At 41.5% G+C, this 21,475-nt stretch overlaps 1 protein-coding gene across 4 annotated transcripts in view; it reads right to left on the bottom strand.

Moving 5' to 3' along the window:
- The window catches only part of shank3a (SH3 and multiple ankyrin repeat domains 3a), a 140,236-nt gene that overhangs the window by 106,637 nt on the left and 12,124 nt on the right, over positions 1–21,475 (bottom strand). For all 4 annotated transcript variants that reach the window (XR_013077283.1, XM_076733438.1, XM_076733439.1 and 1 more), the window contains exons 2-3: positions 5,114–5,317; positions 183–254 (exon numbers count right to left, since the gene is read on the bottom strand). Coding sequence is in view for 3 of the 4 variants with exons in the window: in XM_076733438.1 (XP_076589553.1) it covers positions 183–254; positions 5,114–5,317 (276 nt within the window). In the remaining variant the exon portion in view is untranslated. The remainder of the gene's footprint in view (positions 1–182; positions 255–5,113; positions 5,318–21,475) is intronic.

Here is a 21,475-nt window from a genome sequence, read left to right on the forward strand (position 1 = left end):
AAAGGCATCTTCCCAGACACCGTGTTACAACTGTTCTTCACTGGAACCTCTGGACTCTTTGTGATTTGACCAGTCACTTCAGTGGCGGGCTGTGATTTCCTGGAACCCCAGCAGATGAGAGAGGCCACAGCATAAGCTCTTCACACGTCAGGAACACAGAGTGCACAGCTGCTTGGTCTTACCTTGGTGTGGAGTTTGGACAGCTGCTTTTCATCCAGGTGAGTCTGGGTGTAGACACGTCTTTTATAGCGGAACTGAAACACAACAAGAACAAAAATGAGGCTAAGCCCTTTTCTTTTTCTTTGTGTCTCGACTGCTTAACAAAAACACTTCACACAAAGGGTTTGTTTTTTTCATTTGGTAACACGCATTTCTCTACATTGAGCTCACTTTTCCAAACAGTTCACACATATCTCAGAGTCAACTCTTGTACCAGAGCAGTGACAACATTTGTCTCCCAGCAGTAACACTTTGTCGCTCATTACACAATGACCCAAAAAAACATCAGGAAGCATTACAATATGCATCACTGTCTTTGAAGTATATTTCATTTATTTATTTATTTGGCATAAACTAAGATTAAAAAATAAGGGCACTTCTTTATTGCAGGGTTTGTGTTATTTTGCAGTTTATGACACCACGATTGGTCAGAGATGCTTGCAGAAAGTAAATCCAACTGCGCTAAATTAAACTAAGTAAATCTAGTGATGCAATAAAACCCACACATATTCACTATACAACAGTGGAAGTCAGCCCTGCCTTCTGCATTTGGCCACAAGATCATCAACATCACAAGCCTAATCCACGATCCATCCCTTCTGCAGACATGTCCACACATCCAGCATTCACTGGTGGTAATAAACTTTCTGACTCCATGAGGAAAAGATCTCCTTCTGGGGCTGAGGACTGGAAGGTAAGGAGGAGGCAGTGACACCATCCTGGGATGGACTTTCTTCTGTTCAGATGCAGATGGGGCAGAATGTGGTAAACTGCCGTCTAATTGACAGTCATGTTTGTTATGTTGTTGTGGTTGTGAGTGTAAATTTAACAGTTTTTGCAATAGTAATTAAATGTGTGCATGGACTGTGAACTGTTTTGGTTGAGTTTGAGAGAGAAATCCGTTAATGAATTTCGAGAGATGCAGTCATTGAACGCATTGTGTCGAGCACAGTGATGCACAGTCTTGTCCTAATTGACTTCTGTTGTGCTGACTGTGTGGAGATTTTTCAAAAAGTGAACTCAATACTGAGAATTGTTTAAAAAAAAAAAAAAAAAAACTTAATGGTGTTAATTATCAGAGTCATTCCAAATTCATTTGTCACACAGAATCAGCTCCTCACACAAAAGTATGTCAAATAACTTTTAATTAAATATTGGCTCGTCCCAAGAGAGAGAAAGTGAGAGACAGCAGAGACAGAAACAGAAATTTCAACTAATTTAATAACCAAATATCTCCCTGTATATGGCTGTCTTATCTTTTCCCAGCACTCCTTCTCGTCATCTTTCCCACGTATTGCATCTTGCTTGAAAACGTGTCTACTGCTCCTTGAAGCTTAACTATAAAATATAAATCAAATAATAAAAAAAATCGTTTTCAACTTCGACTGAATAAGAAGCAACCTTGCATACAGGTTTGAAAATTTAAAAAAGAACGAGGGGATTCATTTAATAGAGGAAGTGTTTTTCCCCCACTGTTAGTGAAAATTTAATAGGAGTTTAATAAAAGATGTTGAACTCTGATGACCTAACATTGATTGGATTATAGCAAAGGAGTCCATCGGAGTTCAACCCTATGTGTTTCACTCCAATGAGCACGCCGAATTTCAACACACTGACATGACCTTTCAGCTCGCTTTGACCACTAAAGTTCTCTTTTGGCTACAAGTAATCTGTAATCTCTGAGATGTAGCAATTCATGTATTATGAACCGAACCAAACTGGATTGTATTTGTGTTGTTGCAGCTCTAATTAACACTGTTAACAATAAAAGCTTTAAAAAGCATCAAAGCTCTTTCCACATTGGGGTGTTGCAATATTATTGCATCATATCTTGTTTAGAAACGAGATGATTTTGACCACGCTTAGAGTGAAATCTGGACTTGCAATCTGGTTGCAATTACTGTCTATGGCACGCTTTAGCCCACTGAGACATATATGTATTTCTGGCACTTAATATTTGCAGACAACAAAAGTACTCACATTTGTACTTAGATGTACTGTGGCTATATTCAAGTACGTATTAGCAATGTCTTCATAACATTGCAACATTTTTCAAAAGCCTTAATGTAAATATTGCATTGCACAAAACACACCAGGCCCGATGATGACACAGCAAACAAAGTTTCACAAGGAAAATATTTTTGCTCTTCTATAATGATGATTACACTTGGATTAATTGTGGTTTCCCTATGCAAAATCATCAGGCATACTTTGTGTCTGCTGTACTATGCAGCTCTGGTCTCTTACCATTTCCCAGCTTGTCAAAAGCCAGATCATTCATTAGGTTTGTTGCAAGCTGTTTGTTTAATAGACAAGTTTCACTGAACACTGACAGCCTTTAATAGCTTTAAAGACTTTCACTGCCAGGGACTCGCAATGTAATTCAGTTCTGTGTGTGTATGTGTGCACACTGGCGTCTGCTTGGAAGCATTCATGTGCGTGTGTGTGTGTGTGTGTGCACGTCTGTTTCTCTACCGATGTGTGGTGTTCACCAACAGGGTAGATCCGCCAGCAGAAGGCTTTTGAGCTGCTAATCCAAACCTGTCAATCATCTCTACACACTGCAGGCCTCAGGGAATAACTGCTGGTCAATCAATGACACACACAGTGCGGCAACAGAGTAGTATCAGACACTCACACACACACACAAAAACTGATCGGAGTCCACACCAATTCAGCTAGATTGTAAGCTTTTGTGAGTACAACCATAGACTCAAAGTTACAGATGAAACAAGTGCAATTCAGACTGAACAAGAAAAGTACAAGACAAAAAGTAAACAATGAAAAATCCATATCAACAAAAATGACATGGTGATAGAAAGTCACTTCTTCCCTGGGACACATCCTTCCTTGTGCATCACAAACACAGTTAAACTGTGGTTTTAATGGAATATGCCCGAAGTATTGGCATATTTCACTAACATCATGCCACATCTAAATGGCATGTCACGCCCCCCCCGACAGACACCCTTTAAAACCAGCATTCCTCAGAGACATGAACCCTTATCAGGCCGTACGTACAGCCCAGGAAGCAGCACAGCAGCAGAAATGCTCCAAAGCTTATGCTTCATGGAAGATTTCACTCTCTTCTCCCCACCACGCCCTTCTTCAACTGCTGCTTTCAGGTCAGCTAATTAACACACAACAAGTTTAACTCAATAAACTTGACTTTAATAATAATAATGCCTTTAGCCATGAACGGCAGTATATGGGACACCTACTGGACACAATGAGGGGGACACAGCTGGAGACCACCAAAATGACCTTATCAATAACCCGATCTTTGCCATCTACAACTCATCTGGCATCACAAGAGAACCACTCGTGACACTGACTCTTAGTTTTCCAGTCCAGTATAGATTTAAACTAACCGGATGCTTTCTAGCAGAAGGTTATGTGCTGCACTAAGGCTTTGTACATTATTACTATTATCAAAAATGTGAAGATTATTTTAAACCCCTACGATTTTTAACTCCAAAGCAGATGACAGCGTGAACAGCTGATATTGTCATTCTGATTCACTCTGCAGTCTTTTGTGTCTTATATCAAACAATGTTTTACTAAAGGTCAGCTGTTTCCAGCTGTTCTGAATCACGTCTATATTAGCATCACTTTAGAAAAGTGTCTTGGTGAATTCATGGAAACATCTGAACTGGATAGTAAATCAAATCTGAAATAAGAGCCCCAGTCAGAGGGAGAGAGAGAGGAAACTGGTTTTGGCCATATCAAGCTTTGAACCACCAAAGAAAGCATGGGAAAGCCTTTTCATTAAAAGATATATATAACAATTTCCAAAGCAAGCTGGGACTATCATAAGTAATATAGTGGTTAATAATAATAGTACTATCTCCCAGTGCATCTGGGATTGACATTAAACTGAGGTTCATAGGGGAAAGTAAATCTTTATTATATTCTCCATCTCTTGACACATCATAAAACTAGTGAAAACAAAGACGGCCAGTCAGAAAACCACCTGACATCTTTGAACCGCTGTCTGTAATATCTTTATACGCCTGCATTTCTCTCAGATCAAAAACCGTGATGGACAAGTACAGCAATTATCTCAGAGAGATGACAGCCGTTGCAGACAACACACTGTCATTGAGCGTGGTATTATTGCTGCTGGTTTGACTGACACATCCTGACAGAAAAAACACAGAGTGTGTGTACGACGATGCCCACACCCACATGCTGTGTGAGCTCGCATGTGTATTCCTGTGATGCGTACGCAACTCCAGAAAGACACTCTCTGACAACAGTAGCTTATGGGGTGATGAGCAAATGACAACAGGCACTGTGTGGTGAGTCTATGTGGAGAAAATTATCTGAAGCACCACTTAAGTGGCCCCTAAAATTCAATATACCTTCACCTCATTGTTACATAGTAGGTTGACATGATTTAAGGAAACTCCCTCCTACATTATTAATAACTATGTTCAGTGTCCTTCTCTTTCTCTGCTGGGTTACTGACTGGGCAAAGCATGGGAATTTTCTTCAGCTGACCACAGCTGGCAGGTTTCTTAAAGTGGTGCCATATATGTTGGCTGGCCAACTTGTTTGCTAGTGTTTGAGTCTGGTGCTCAGCTCTTGCTAAAATTGGTTTCTTTCTTTCTCCTAAGATAACTGTGTGCATGCGGTACACTGAATGGGTGCTGCACTGTGCTCTTGCTGTTGGGTTTTGTCTTTTTCATTTGTCAACATAACTTTATCAATGGCAGAAAAAATTTAGTTTGAAACCTGAAAATTGAAGATTTTTCCCACCTCTATAACCATTATGTGGAGGATGACAGGGTACATATTTATGTATGGTGTATGGTGTTATGTATGGTTCCAACTCTTACTCTCTCCTGCAAACACTCCATAAGGCTCATACATACACATGATTCATACCCACCTCCAGGTAAGGTACAGGGGCGATGGATGGGAAGGGGTATTCCCTTAGCTGTCTCTCCTCATCCAGAAACTTGCCAGCCTTGCCATTGTAAGCCGGCTGGAACAGGCCATAGTTGAGTACATCCTTCAGGCTCTGGTTGAGAGTACACAGGATCCGCTGCTTGGAGAGCCAGATAGGAGCGTCCACATTGAATTTCATACATTTCTGCAGAGACAAAAGAGGGGAGAAGGTTAAGTGTATGTCCTTTTTCTTAATATCACAGACTGCACATCGTTTAAGTAAAACTAGGAGTGATATTTTACTGATTCACATAAATATAACATTTGGGTGCTGAAAAGTGTGTTCGAATATCAAATCGGATCTATTTCATCAGAAAGGCATTTATTGAACTTCAAATGTCATGTGTGGGGGAGAAGCAAGGCCTTTTATTATAATAAACAATTCACATAGTTCTGGTCACATTTCACCATTATCCATTACTTTTCACAAAAGGTCATCCAAAGAGCAAGTGCTAGTTACCATCCTAAAGAAAACAAAACCATAGCATAAGCAAAAGCTCTTGGAAAAAACACTCTTCTGGGATCCATTTTTCAGCAGCACAACTTCTAGTCTACATGTGAGTGTGCATTATTCATGCTCTGAAAATTAAGCTGGGCAATATGTAACTGCTACACCAACAGCTGCAGCAACTCTGTCTGCAGTTATAAATGAAACACTTCACAGGTATGGATGTCCATGGCAAAAAAAAAGTGGAAAACAGAATCCATTTGGTTAAATTCTGTGCTCTAATAATGTGTGTGTGTGTGTGTGTGTGTGTGTGTGTGTGTGTGTGTGTGTGTGTGTGTGAGAGAGAGAGAGAGATAGAGAAATCCTCCTCTAAGATACTGTACAACCTTAGTCTCTTTTCCATAATCCACTGATATTAACAAATTAGTTAAAGGTGGGTTAACTGTTACCTGAATCTCACATACTGGGTGTATCTTGCTACATTAGATCACTCATAATAGATTACTACACTGCATTCCATTCTGCTCAGAGTGTAAAGGACTATGCCTACTGTGGTTAGCCAGAGCACTTCCCTCTTGTTACCACATTGTGGAGCCTGAGCTACAGACAGCAGAGACAGAGCAGAAAGAGAGTGAGTGAGAGGGAGTGTGCAAAACCCACAAGTAATAAATCAATCAACGCTGCCTGCAACATCGATTCGGAACCTCAACTCTATCCTGTTCAGCACCACTCTGTTCCTGACACTCAGACACAAGTGTCGAGAAATCGCACACGACTGGTCTGACTACCACATGCAGATGCCCAGACGCAGGCACACACAGGCAGCTCTGACTGAAACATCAGTGAATCCATGTGAAAATCCTTACAGTGGCTGTAGGTGCAAAAGCATGAAACCATGCAAAGGTCTCACAGTATTACCAAGAGATAGAATTCTGACTTTAAACAGAAAAAAACATGACTGAACATGTCTCTGTATGTTGCTCCAAACAAAAGAGGGTGAGGGAGGAAGGAGTGGCAGTATTTGATGGGAGAGGTGCTCAGGTCCAATCATCCGGATCTCTATTTGTCTGAGTGAACAGCTGAATAGTGTGGGACATCCAGTCTTAAAGTACCCAAACAGCTGTGCATGGTAATCAGTTGATGTCACTGGGATTGAATGAGCATCTGCATTATCTGGATGGATGTGATACATGTGAAAAGGGATGTTGGGATGGTAAATGAAGAAATATGTTCCCAAAGTGGGAAGCTGCTAAGATCAAATATCACATTTGATCTTAGCAGCTGAAGTTAAATTATACAAAAAACAAAGTGCTCAGATGGGGACCAACCAGTTGAGGGCAGGTCCAAAAATAGTCTACTGACACAGGATGGTGCGCTCAGTAGGACCTGACGCACTAGTCAGAAATATTATTTCTATCGAGCATTTCCTAAAAGTTGACCTGATGCTTCTTGGAAATCAATGGAGGGATCAAGACAGGGTCCCTTCAGCAGCAGTTGAACACGAGACATTTCAATGTGTCTGATACACATCCAGAAGCAGGTGAGCTTCTCTTGAAGATTAGAGTGCAGGTAAGGGCCAACTGTCACTGCTACCTCTCGTAAAACTCTTAAACGGATGTCAGTAGCACAGGGTGAGTGGCTCTTGTTCAGCACGGTATCCATTAGATCACACGTGGTTACGGTGACTACTAACAGTGAAAGTCAGTGTGAATAAGTCGTAGGCTGACTACAGGTAAGTGATGTCAAACCACACCCATGTACCAACTACAATTAAAAAGGTATGAGTCGCTAATACAATTAATAAACAACATAAATACACATTTATGGCTCCTACAGTGGTATCAGCCTAAAGCAATTCAAGGGAAAAATACTGCAACAATAGAAGTGCTGTTCACCATGACATGATCAATCCTACTGATAAAACAGGAGGCAGATGATCGACAGTTACCTCCTTCAGACTAGTGCTCGATAATGATGTTGGAAGTGCTTGAGCCAGAGAGTCATGCTATCATTTAAACGTTCACTGATTGATTGATAAGTATCTGATTGGGCTAAATCTGTTTGAGAAGTGGTCGTTTCCAGACTTAAACGTCTTAATGAAACCTGAGCTTATGAGGTGTCGTCTGTATGTGTCAGGCCATCAAATCCAGCCATTACTAAAATGTATCTCCAGCCTGCAAAACGCCAGTGCTATTTACTGCACACCATAAACACTCTGATGATTTACCATTCTGTTGGGAGGTCTCTGTTTGAGTTGGTCTGATTGCAGTGGAAATTCTACCGATTGGCAATACACTGCACACAACTCCTGCACTCTGCCTTTGGCTACTTAAGTTTACAGAAGGTAAAAAAAGGTTGTGCTACAAGCAGCTCAATAATAAAATGAGATCAATCTATAACTAAGCTGTGATCAAAACTGTGCTCTCAACAGAACACACCCGCTTTTGGACATTGAGGCTTCTGCTGATACTCGGCCTGTTCTTCAAACAGTCAGACGTACTGTGATACCACTTTTCTGGTTTTGCCCATGCTGGTTTTTTTGTACATAATCTTCAGGCTTATGCACAAAATTACAGTGGTTTAAAACTGTGTTTGCACATAAAGACACCACGGGGCAGCAATATGTCCACACTCCATCCTCCACCAGCTGCTTTTCTAATGTACTGTCACTGTCTACATCAAACATAGCTTTGAAATGCTGCATCTTCACTTTGGCAAAGGTTGTCTTTTTCATTAAACCGAGGGTTGGATAGACAGAGGGTTTCAGATTAAGGAGGCCTCTTGGGGAAGTCTTGTCAAAACGGGGAGATAGAACGAACACAAACACAAAACAAATGCATGGAAGGATATATATTCAAATGTCATCTTAACACACAATGGGATGGAATTGGCTCTTCTATTGTGCCTTTATTTCTTTCTTTGTCAATTTTGTCAGGCATCTTTAAGATAAATGTTCACTGAGTATCTGCTTCAGATTGTTGTTTTCCAGCAAGATTTCCATCTTCTTTCTCGCTGCTTTCGCCACAAACAAGTTGCTAGAGGTGAGCCCTTGAAAAGATCCCCTCAAAAACAAAAGCCATTGCAATATCCATAAAACAAGCTCACTCATGGCAAAACGTCCTTGTATGTTACAGCATTAACCTCGTGTAGGACTTCAGAGAAACTGAGCTCCGAAAACGCTCAGAGCGAGCAAAGTCACTTTCAAGAGTGACTAAGTAATTACACAAAGTTAAAAGATAAAAAAAAAAACAAAAAAAAACAAGAACATCATCTACCATTTAATGCTGGCTCTGAACATAACCTCCAGGGTTTAAGTCTGGTCACTGTTATAACACTGAGCAGAGGGTACAGTATTTCACTCACTACACAGCATCATCAGAAAATGTGCATCTCTGCTTCCACCTTGGTCTCTCTGCACAGACCTTCAGATGCAAAGAACTACAGGCTGTTGATGACAGAAAGAAATACTATGACATAAAGTCAATGTGCAAGAAAAGAGCAGTTTTGGGCCACTGCTGTAATGTCAGCCTGACTCGCAGTCAGTCCGCTGGGCCTCTCATACAACTTTTAATAAAATACTGTTATACAGAGAGTCTGCCTCTGCTCGTCGCTTATCAGCAAAGAAGATGACTCAAAACAACGGAGAGCATCAAAGAGGAAAGGAAAGGGACTATTTCCCCTAAGGATTCTCCCCCAAAGTGCTTCTGTTGCCTAAACCCAACCACAAACAGGAGTCTGGACACGAAGGCTGGATTCTGGCGTCACAGTCCTGCACAGTCCCCCCCCCCCGCCCACCTCCCTGCTCCTGCAGCACGGTACACAAATGTAGTGTTTCATTCAATCAAAGAAGTGTTTTCTCTAACATAATTCACACAGCGATTACACTGTCAAAACAATGTAATTATGAATGCACATTAGTAGCACATAAACATATTTCTAGGAGACAGCGTTGCTACAATGCATGTCTGCACTGCATTTTCAAGCTGTGTCACACTCTAAAGGGTGACTTTCTATTTTTCTTACCAGCCACATTGTAGTTTGTAACTTAATAACCTTGACTTAAGTTCTCAAGGTGGCAGCTCAAGATGTGCGCTTATGTAATAGTGGATCCTTGAGTGTGTGTGAATTGCTTGTCCTTGTTAACCTTTGTTTGACTGTGTCTCTTTGCCCGTTTGTTGTAGACTGCGTTTGCTTGAAGCCACGTAAAAAACACGACCGACGTTGGAACGAAACCCTGACACCTCACATCTCATAAGACGTGCTGTCCACTTGTTCACTGACATCACGTCTCCTCTGCTGCCAGCATCTCATCCCACCTGTTTGTACACCGCCGACAGTTTTGGCAAAAGCATCAGCAGTAAAACCTTGATTAAAGGGCATAACCCTAATCACTGTTTCATAAAAGAACTACTTCGGTGCTTAATGCTAAATCCGACGAGTGTAATTACCATATTTAGCACCAGCTTATCTCTAACTTTAAAATCAAGAGGAGGCAGACACACTGCACCATTGTACTAGATTGATTCAACATTTATGACAGATTTTCTTAGACTCAATTAACACCATGTTATAAAATGCACTGTAATTTTTATGTAGCTTCTTAATCTGGCTAAAGAACACGTGCGGCACAATGCAAGGTGTAAACTTTAAGCTTAATATTGAATGAGCTTATAACCGAGTGGTATTTAATACATTTTATATCGAAGAGAAATTAAAAACTTCCATCACGCCTGGCTGAAAGCAAATTACTGCCTGTTATTGATCTGTATTGTAGGCAAATAGGCTGACAACATAAGGCTTTATAATTAAACTAGAATTACTGCCTCGCAGGTGTTTGCCCTTGCCAACCAGTCAAGCTGCACTGAGCACCCATGTCTATCCAGACTCATATAATATAAGAAGGGAGACTTGGAAGGAATTTTAAAAAAGGTATTAAGTGTATTTTTTGGTGAAAAGGAGCTCACATGTATGATTCCAGTGAGAAACATGCTGTCTTCACTTAGAGACTATTCTCACAGAGGACTGATGGAGAGCTTCATCACATGAGCGACAACAGTCACCTGATGCTCAGTATCAGCAGAACCAGTGAGTTCGAGGTGGACAACAAGGCTTTAAATATGGATGTTGCTGCAAAGAAGCAACACATTTTAAAGCATGGATGCTTCACGCTCATTTTCAATGTGGCAGCACAGCTGATCTAGACCTGTACAATCACCACAGTTTCAAAGGTGGAGACCCAAGATTAGTGTCACTGAGTGTTTCAGCAGAACATCATGATGCTACAGTGAAGCTGACCTTTGGGATACAAATGTCATCACTTCCTATTTTATCTCATCAGACTTTTGTCTTGAGTTATGGGTAAAAATACCTTTGACCTATGACCATCAAAATCTAATCAGTTCACACTTGTTGCTATGTTTCGGATACGAACAACCCAATCTTTAAACCTTTCTGGGTGAACATCTTCAAACTCCTGTGACACTGTGCTCCGCGGTCACTTGACGGTTGTTTGATGATTCTGCCTCACCGGGATCTTAAAGTGGGTACAATAATTCCACTGAAGGCTCAGTTTACACAGCTCACTTTTGAGCCACTCTATCTGAGGCGATCACTGCGCCTCACCATCTGTCACTCCTGGCACTGGAACTGTCAAGCAAGTTGCTGAAATGGCCACAGGAATGCCTCAGTCCTCAGTGTTACAAAGTGACGTCCCAGCGTTCAGCATTTTGGGCTCTCGCACCCACTTCCACTCACTAATCCAATCTGAGCATGCAGGTTGTGTCATCTGAAGTCTGTAAGGGTTCAGTGGATCAGGCAGAGGAGGCAATCACCATATCAGTCCATGCTGTCCTCATGAACTCTAGAAGTCAATTATTTTGGCCTTGTCTTCATTCACACTGATCAAAGGTTTTCTATCATCTAGAACAACAAACAGCAAATCATAGTCATAAATATTTCGCAATGAATATTTAATGAGTTAGAGCCAAAATAAACACCACCAACCTGGACAGTAAGTCCACTGTTCAAGCCAAAAGTGACAGAAAGTGATGTGAGGAATGAGGAATGAATCAATCAAAGGACACAGGGGTGCAGTGAAGATGGTTAGTGAAGATTTTCTAGCTGGTGCATCATAATCCATACTGATTTAAAAAGTGTAAGGACAATAAGGACAAGTCCAGAATAATAAGTATCACGTAACAAACAAGGTTGGAAGGTTGGGCAGTCATTCCTGACACCAAATTAACATCAAAAATTCACGAATTAACCGAATAAATCTGGTGGATGGAGTCAAGAGCATTCCACCGACGGTAGAACACTGATTTCATTTGTTCCCCAAATGCAAGTTGTATGATTGTTGTTCTCCCTGCATTCTCCTATATCCTTTTGTTTCTGTCCTCCACACAAACACACACATACACACACTGATGCACACACGCTGAATGAATGAACAGGTCCTTCACTGCTTTGCTGTGGTTCCTTGGTGCCGCTGAAAACAAGGGTCTTCCCTCAAAGTGTCCCAGAGGTCTAAATAAAGGCTATGAATGAATCTCTCCCTCTGCCCAGTCGTGACTTTAAACTGCAATGCAGAGCCAGCCAGACTGGATATAAAATTCAAAGCATGAAAGGGAAAGAAAGAGCATGAGTGCAGTAGAAAGACGACAAACAAATTGAGTGGCTGAATCAGAGACTGAGAGAGAGAAAGAGCAGGGTAGTGAAAAAATGCCTGTAACGCCGAGCAGGATAGTGTGCAGTTATTGAGTATATCCAACTCTGTACGTGTGTGTGTGTGTGTGTGTGTGTGTGTGTGCTACATATGCAGTATTTCCACACTGCCTACACCAGATATGGAAAGGCCATGCAATGTCAATCAGGATTACAATGAGGATAACCACATCTATTGACATTTTAGATGAGGATGCCATTCTTATAGCTATGCTGGTACACTAAGTCAAGACATTTTTGACTTCTGACAAATACAAAGCGGTGGTAGAGCGAATGATTGATCAGAGAATCACTTAAACTAGTGATACCACAGATTGTTATAAACTGCAGCTGTATCACATCACACTGCTTTTAAAAAAGCATTTTGGACATTATAAATGAAGCGTTACTGTCATCAGTCCTGTGGAGGGAGGAAGGCAGACCATGCAGCTCTAATCCCCAATTACCAAATGTTTTTGGATGAAGAGGAACAGGTAGTCCTGAGAATGTTCCTGAGGATGTCGAGTCTTATAAGAAAATAAGTTTCATTTGAATCGTGATGAATTTTGAATTGTGAACAGTGTGAGTTGTGTGAGAGGTGCTCAACATTTCCTGCACCTGATAGTTTGCAACACGTTCACTGGGAAATGTCCAAGAAGACAGTGTGGAAAGGTTTGGAGAAGCCATTACTGCATAGAATTCTTCACCAGCAGTGTACAAACAAATCAGTTTAAACAAAATGGTTATGGAGCAACATCAGCTGCAAAGTTTAATTATCTGGTCTGGGCTAATAAACAATGTTTCTGTTTCTGTTTAATTAGCTTAATCATGTCATGTGTAGCCTGTAGCTGCAGTAGCAGCGTCGCACCATGCCGCAGACAGAATCAGTGGTCGCATCTTGCTGCCTGAAAACACAGAAGTGCAAAAGTAAATACACGTGCATGTGTGTCAGCCTGGGCAGATCTTGACTGAAATGGTTGGGGAGAGATCATCCTCTCTAGCATGCAATGTTCTACCATGTGTAACTACATTCTCCTACTATAAAGCCCTGATCCTGACCCTGTGCTTACAGAGCATAACAATTCCACAGAAAGCCCCAAGCAAGAAGGAGACCGGACACAACGGGAGAATCAGGTACGTGCTGAGATGTAAGATTTTTCAGTGTAAATGTTGTCCGCTGTTACTGTTCTATCATATTCAAGTATGTATGCAAACATACTATTGATAGATTGTTTTAGAGCTGAAACAATTAATCAATTATCAACTATTTTGGCAATCGAATAATGGTTGTTATTTTTCCAGCAAAGCGCAGGAGACGTGCTGGTTCCAGCTCTTCAGATGTGAGAATTTGCTGCTTTTTGTTGTCATATATGATATAAATTTAACATCTTGTGCTTTGGACTGTTGGTCACATAAAACAGGACATTACCTTGGATTCTGGGGAATTCAAATGATTTTCAGATGAACTGATAATGAAAATAATCATTACTTGCAGCCCTAGACTCTATATAATGGATGATATACTCATGAACTTACTTGAATTCTACACAGTCCGTGAAAGCATCAGAGCCATACAGCATTTTTACTGTAACACTCCTAAAACACTACAATGATCTTGGAAGATGATGGAAAAATAAGAGCTAAGGAGAGCTGGAGGGGCTTTTTAGTTCAAGATAAGAGTATATTGGAGTAGAAGACTAAGATACAGCAGCTGGTCACAACACTTGAATTTTTCATGAGAAACGCTGAATCACGTTTTTGTGCCAAAGTGCATGCGTTGGGTGCATTCCGGTTTGTTTACATGTGCAGCCAGTGTGGCCTTGTGTGTTTATCGATGTCCCTGCATGTCAAACTCATTCACACTCTGGTTGAGATCAGACACCGCGGGGTATAACATTCTTCAGTCTCCCTCTTGTCTTCACACTCTTTCATCAAAAGGCCAAGCCTTGATCTTTTGTCTGCTTAAATTAGAGACATAAGTGAAGGATGATTGGACAGGAGAGTAGGGGCTTGAGGGAGGAGATGAGAGACAAACTGTAGGTTACACTTGTGAAGCGTTGTGGGACAATGAACACAGGAAGCGTGAAGGAAGACAGAGAAGGCCGCGTGTTCTCAATTAATCACTATATTAAATGGCCTAAAGCTGTACATGGATCACTGGGAATCTGGAGGGTAAAGCTAACTAGGTTTAAAAGTGTTCGTGTCTCCTTATGCCTTATAATTCGTCTTCTTATAATTCTACAGTCTGTTGACAGAAGAAAACAGGACTTTAGAATATGCGAGGTGAATGGAAAACTGCTGTATAAGCAAGAGGCAACTGTGTGCGGGCCCAGATGACTTTGCAGGTATGCTTCAAGGGACGAGACGTGAGGAACTGCACTAATGGAAAAAAAAAAGTTCTTGACTAGTTGCACCAACTGATTAACAAGTCCCACCTGACGTTCTGCATGCACACTAATGAAAACAATTAGTGTACTCTGTTCTCGGTGTGGCGGAAATGACGCAAATGCACTACACTCAGGGAATTTTAGAGGAAGCCCGTGTGAACACAAGTTCAAGTAAGTGCAAACAGATCAACTAAGTGGAAACAAACACGCATTACATCACTCCACATCTGAATTCAAAACACGGCCCAAAAGCACCTTACTAATTAAGATGTATTGTTTGCGAGTGTTTGTTTGTGATTATGCAAGCAGGGATGATGCATGGAGAAGGACATGACTGTAATATCTCTAAAGGCACAGATGGCATCCAGTCACAATAGAGAGAGACAGGGCATTGTTGTTGCCTTTTAGCAAGAAGTGATGCATCGACAGAGAAGAGAAAGGAGAGTGAAGCGTAGTGGTGAAGTGGAGTGAAGGAAAAAGAGAGGAGTGCTGAGATGATGGAGTGTAATGACTCTCACACAACCCTGTCTCCATCTCCCAAGACCTCTGGCTGTCGCTGCCCAGATGACATATGCACTAATTAACGGTGCTGAGCCTCCGACTGGATGTGGGCAGAGTTAAGAGTCCTAACCAATGCCCTAAAGGATCACTAGTATAGCTAACATGTGTTTGCTCCCTTGTCCACTGGGCCACACAGTGGATGAGAGTTCTGCCAGCAGACAGCACCATAAGATATACGTATGCTCATTGTGCTCGCAATCAACTATGGACAAGCTTGGTTTATTTGACCGACAGATTAAATAAACTGCCTCTGTCTCCTCCTCACATCCTCCCCTGGCTCTTTGCTCTTGGGTTTCCTTCTGTTTGGCCACGATCCAAGAAGATAACAGGTGCATATGTTTCTCTCTCTCAACCTGAGGATCCTGCAGGAGTAGACTCAGCAACGGGGATATAAACTACTACTGTTTCATCCCTCAACCCTCCATATTTTATAGCACAGTTAAAGCAGCAATTTATAATAGATGAGCCGCAGGACGTAGCACATGTTAGTGGCTGACATGTGAATGACTTGCTCTTGGTCTCTTTCTGTCATCACCTCACTGAATCTGTTCCTCTCTGCTTCTGTCTCTCTCTCTCTCTACAATATCTTTATCTCAATGTGCTGCTAACAAATCTGTTAAAGAAACAAAGATGTTAGATCAACAATATATTTTCAAAAAGCAACCACATTTAACCCCTTGTATCCACAATCTTGTCGTGTTTCTAACTACATGGATCTGTTGTACAGTTTTGAAGAAGTCTTACAAAGACATATTTTCTTATCTGATTCAGTGATGAAATGGTCAATCTGCCCATTCTGGATCCAAAACAGCTGCAACTTCAGCTTTCAATAATGTACAAGTTCAGGCAGCAATCAACTAAACATAATTTCAGAAAGTTTAAGCCAGGGAAAGCTCATCTTATTCTCTTGTCAGAGGAGAACCTGAGCGGAGCAGAAGACAAACACCATGTGATATTAAACATGGCATCAGAGGCATCAGGCTACACGTGACATTCAGTGTTAATCAGAGGACTGGGAATGCAATTTTACATCAGACAGCTGTGCAGTGCACACACAAAGAACAACTGATAGGCATTTTCATCAGTAACTGCATTAATCAATGCTGAACATATCCCTCTGCTTTTTTTGCGAATGGTTTCACAAGATTTTGTGCTGTGACTTAAACCATTAACGAACAAAGTGAGCAGCATCTTTTTTTAATGGCTGACAAAGGGTGTCAGCTGAGTGTATAAGTGGAATAAACTTGGCCATTAGTCTGTTGGAAACAGAACAGCTTCCTTAACCTTGAGGTTACGCTGCTGAAATTTGTCACGACAAGTGTGTGAAGTGGGAAAAGAGCTGCTGTCTTACAAACGGAGTTCCTTACATGATGTGGCAAATTAGAATGGAGAATGGAAATCAGTCACAGTTTGGGGCGGTGTAATTAAATGTTACACTGGCCCAAACTCAAGTTTGTTAGGTGCTCACTGGTGCTTAGACTGCCGACACAGTCACTTGCAGTAAGTATGGTGTGCCAATAATTTGCACAAGTCCTTTCCTTCTTGTTTAGCCTTGTTAGCTATATGCTAAAGAGCTGAGCAGTGGACCCTTGCCAAATCATTCAATCTCATTTTTTCAAAGTGCTGAAAAGGCAAGAGCTACTTTTTAATAAAGACAGTTTTGAAAGTTTCTAAGGAGCCCGTATGTCACATATGTCTATTTCTTATTTCCTGTTCTGTTTTTTCTTTTGAGGTTTGGTTGAGTACAACTGGTTCTGTGACTAGAACACTTTAAAAGTGACATAATGCAGCTTGTTGGAAGCAGCCTGTCAATTTCAAATAAAATGCCCTTGTAAGTATCCTTCTTGCGTCAGTAAAATATGCTAACAACAAACAAAAGCCATCTTTTTCTAATCCTCTCATCACTGTGACCCCTTTTGGTAATCACATACAACAGCTGAGCTCACTCTTAACGGTAAACACAGAATCTGTTTGATTTGAGATGTTATCAACTAAATACCATGAACAAACCTCTCTCTCTTTAATCTTAAGCTTTAGTGGGTATAGGAAACTAACTGTGGGTCAGAACACTCGGGCTGGGACTGCATGCTTAGCTCCCAAATCAGTACTATCACGACACTTGGGTGCTGATTCAACATTGTGATTCTTAAGTATTGCAATTCTACAAGTACTGGGATTCAATATTACCATTTATTGCAATTTCTGTTCACTTCCTTAACACAAGATCATAGAAGAAAGTTGAATTATACAATTTTAGAGACTGTATATCATATTTCCAAAATCAACGTACATCACATGTAAGTCAGTCACCTCATGCCAGTTATTTCAGGAGTATTGCTTTACTGAATATAAAAGTGGTAAATAAAATACTTTTTGATTAAACTCTTATGCTGCCCTCTCCTGGCGCACAATGTCTCCACCTAGCGGTGCTGTTTCAAACCCATTAGGAATTCTGAGTTGCTGTAGGCAGTGTTTATGCTGTGGAGTAGCAGAGAGAGTTAGCAATGCGAAGTCAGCAGCTATTCGTTTTTTTCCACAGAGCAGAGGAAATATATGCCTGTAAGTATGAGCAGGCATCATTTAAAGCTGCAGTATGTAACTTGTATAAAAGTCATTTTTTGTCATATTTGCTAAAACTGTCCCTATGCCCAGACAGCAGTACATGAAACATGTAACCTGTGAAAAAAAAAAAACGGCTCCATTGGTCCCACCTACTGCTCCTATTGCAATTTGCCCTGATCCACCGCGCCAACACAAAACAACCAATCAGAGCCAGAGGAGCGTCTGCGGGAGTGTCTGACATCTGTCAATCACTACTCACACACACTGTGAACCGCCCCCTCCCTCCGCTCATGCTGCAGGCTGCCGCTCAATCAAACAGCTCTGTGAGCGGCGTCAGGGGGCTAGAGAAAGCTATGGTGGACTAACAGCCACCCGCAAAGGAGGAACCGCCCATACCGCCGCTACCAACAACAGCATATACGGCTAAGACAACAAATAACCAATATGGTGATCGTTACAGTAACACTCTGCAGCGCGTACAGTATGTTAGCAACTGTGATGTAGAGGTTGGGCAGAGTTAGCTTGTTTCCAATGCTAAGGCTAACGTTACTGGTTGTCACGGCAGCCGCGCAGACGCTGCAGGGAGGAGGGGCTTGGAGGCAGGGCACGAGTGCAGCGGAGAGGGAGGGGGAGTGACGTGGAACGTGTGCTGTTCAAATTTTCAGGTTAAGTCTGCTTTCTTCTCCATCTTTACCTACTGCAGCTTTAAAGTTAATGTTAATGTGTGAAGAAAAATGGATTGTTTGTTAAGATAATATTACCACAAAGCTACGTTTTGCATTAATTTTAATTCCCATTATGTGTTAGCATTGTATATACATATATCTATCTATCTATGTCTATCAATCCATATATATAACTTTTTTTTCCAGGAATAGAAGAACTGCTAGAAGAATTGTTAGAAAAAAAAAAAAAAACGGGATCCCAGTACTTTAAGTGCATGGATATTTTCCCATCCCTAATATCCACTGTGGACTTTCTACTCAATCTCCAAATCCCACAACATAAAATGAACATACCACCCAAGGGTTTACATCTGAGCTATTAACATCTTATACCCCTGAGACAAGGGGGGTGGAGGGGGCAGCATTGATTCAATTAAGTCGGATAAATGGGCTACCATCAAGATTCAGACACCTTGAAAGACACTGTGAACACACTCTATTCACACAGAAAATGCTGAGGCTGGACTTTCCCTAATTATGGACAATGGTGCGTGATTCATGCCGTCCATTTGATACGAATAGTTGAGTTTAATTTGTGTTAAATTGGCATGTTGTCAAGTAAAGTAGATCAGAAAGCGAAGGTGTGTGGGTAATCTGCTGAGTGCTATGGCATCAGTACAACATGAATCTCAGTGACAGGAAGGGGTTTTAATGCCTATTTTATCGTACAGGGCAGTCCCCAACAAAGAAATTATCATCTACAAAGACAGCAAAAACTGCTGTAATTACACAAAAAAATATGACAAAGAGGGCCATACGGACCTTGTTACCATTTCACAGTCTGCTGAGACCAGAGGCAGTAAATTATTAAAGATGTGGGTAACAAATATCATGGCTGGCAAGTGGATCAGAATCTAAGAGTTGCTATTGTTCATGTTTTCTGTCTGCAAGCGAATGTTGCATATAATTATGGCAGGTTGGTTAAAAAAGTTCAACAGACTGAAATTTACAGTATCGTCTTCTCTGGTTTCACTGGTAAAGAGAAGAGTGCAATCTGAGGAAGTGAGGAATAGACAGAGACAATACTACTGTAAAAGAGGGAAGAGGGTCAGTCTGTATGTGTATAGGAAACCAGCTGGGGGGGGGGGGGGCTCTAACAGCTTCAAATTGAGCAGCTTTAAATGCTAAGACTCAGAGGAACCTTATCTTTCATCTGCAGAGAACCCTGGACCTGAATCTGTAAAGAGCTAGCAGGCTGTAATCACTGGTCAGTGGACACTTCACATTCACCATTTGGCCTCGTTCGAGCAGCAAACTCTCCCTCACTGGCACCGGGTGACCGAGAAACTTTCCTGAACGCCTGTCAATCTCAGGGGGGAAAACCGGTAGATTTCATCATGAGAATGTGGCGTTATCATTACTTCAGCGATAATCTGTTAACTTGTTACACACAGAACCCCAACTGGAGCTGAAAGAGCTCTTGCAGCAGCACTGCTGACAAAGAGCTTTGACCCTGAATGGAAATTGTTTACAAAGGTTTTGAGGCACTCATGGAAATTCATCTAAGAAACGTAGACATACAAAATGCACACAATGCACAGTGCACGACACACACAGACACACACACACACCAACAAACGTCCAGTGCTTAGAAACAGGTTATGCTGCAAACAGATTCTTCAGCAGCCTTCTCTAAGCCAAACTCTGTCTGCCTCAGTCTCTCTTACACACGCTGCATTTTAAAACGTACAATGTATTTCTCTGCATCCCTCCGTGTAAGACCACAGCAGCACGACACAGAGGACTTCCTGCATCTTAACAACCACATCAGACAGGTGCGCCAGCAATGTCTGCAGTCAGTAGACACACCATAAGCTCACTGTGTGCATTTTACACAGGCTTTAAGGGAGGAGATGTTTCTGTTCTACAGGACAGGTTCATCCTGCCTCTTAGCCTTCCCCTTCTTCACTTTAGCTTCTGTTTCCTTACATTTGCATATCATCCAGCCAGTTACTCTCAGGGTGTGCCAAGGAGCAGTGCACCCTTGCTGGTTGCCAAGGAAACTTGCTGAAATTTTCAAACTGACCAAAAGCTTTGTGAGCACATACATTTCTTCAACCGCCACTGTGTATGACGGCAAGACTTTCACAGCATCTGCCCATTTGTACAGCTCAGTCCATTTTCATCGAGTCATTTTCAAAGGCAAATTCATTAGTTGTTCAAACTTTCTATTTTCCAAGCTAAACTCATTAACAATTTAAAAACTATGCCCCAAAAACAAGCACGCTAAATGACAAGAGACCAGGCATTTTCAAAGGACTGAAGGCAAACAGGAAGACATCATTATGAACTGCCGATACTGTTTGGCATTTACTTGCCACATACTTGTAATCAGCATCAGTAATAATAATGATCAAGTGTTTTTCATTGGCGGCTGTGTTTATTGCTTTCCCCAAATAATTTCCTCTGTGTAGTTATTTACTTATTTAATATTGATCAATTATGTGGAATCTAGACTCCTAGTTTATTTCACTCTTTTGCTCTTGCTTTTCCTCGCCTTTTATCCCAAACTTGAATCATGCTTGAAATGCATCATATCCGTCTCCTTTCTTAAACTGAAGATGGCCATCGACTGACAACATCAGGTCCAGTCACGAAGCAGAAAAAGCTCAGATGTATCCGCTGCTGTTGTAGCTCCTGGTCATCTTGCAAAGCTCTGGAATGACAAGATCAGTGAGGGTTGTAGGCTCTTTTGTGGCGTGGCTGGATCGTTTCCTCAAGTGTAACTGCTGGAGGCATGTCTGAACCCATGTCAAGATACTGCCACATCACCTGCCAATAGCCACTCTGTGCTTTTCATTGAATGTAAGCTTCTTCTTCTTCTTCTTCTTTTTTTTTACTTGTCACTGTCAACCTGCCATTTCCACATGTCAGGCGCATCGCTGTGGTGATGTCCTGCTTTGGCACCCTGGTTATCT

The sequence above is a fragment of the Chaetodon auriga genome, chromosome 6 (genome assembly GCF_051107435.1).
Source record: "Chaetodon auriga isolate fChaAug3 chromosome 6, fChaAug3.hap1, whole genome shotgun sequence".
Lineage (NCBI taxonomy): Eukaryota > Metazoa > Chordata > Actinopteri > Chaetodontiformes > Chaetodontidae > Chaetodon > Chaetodon auriga.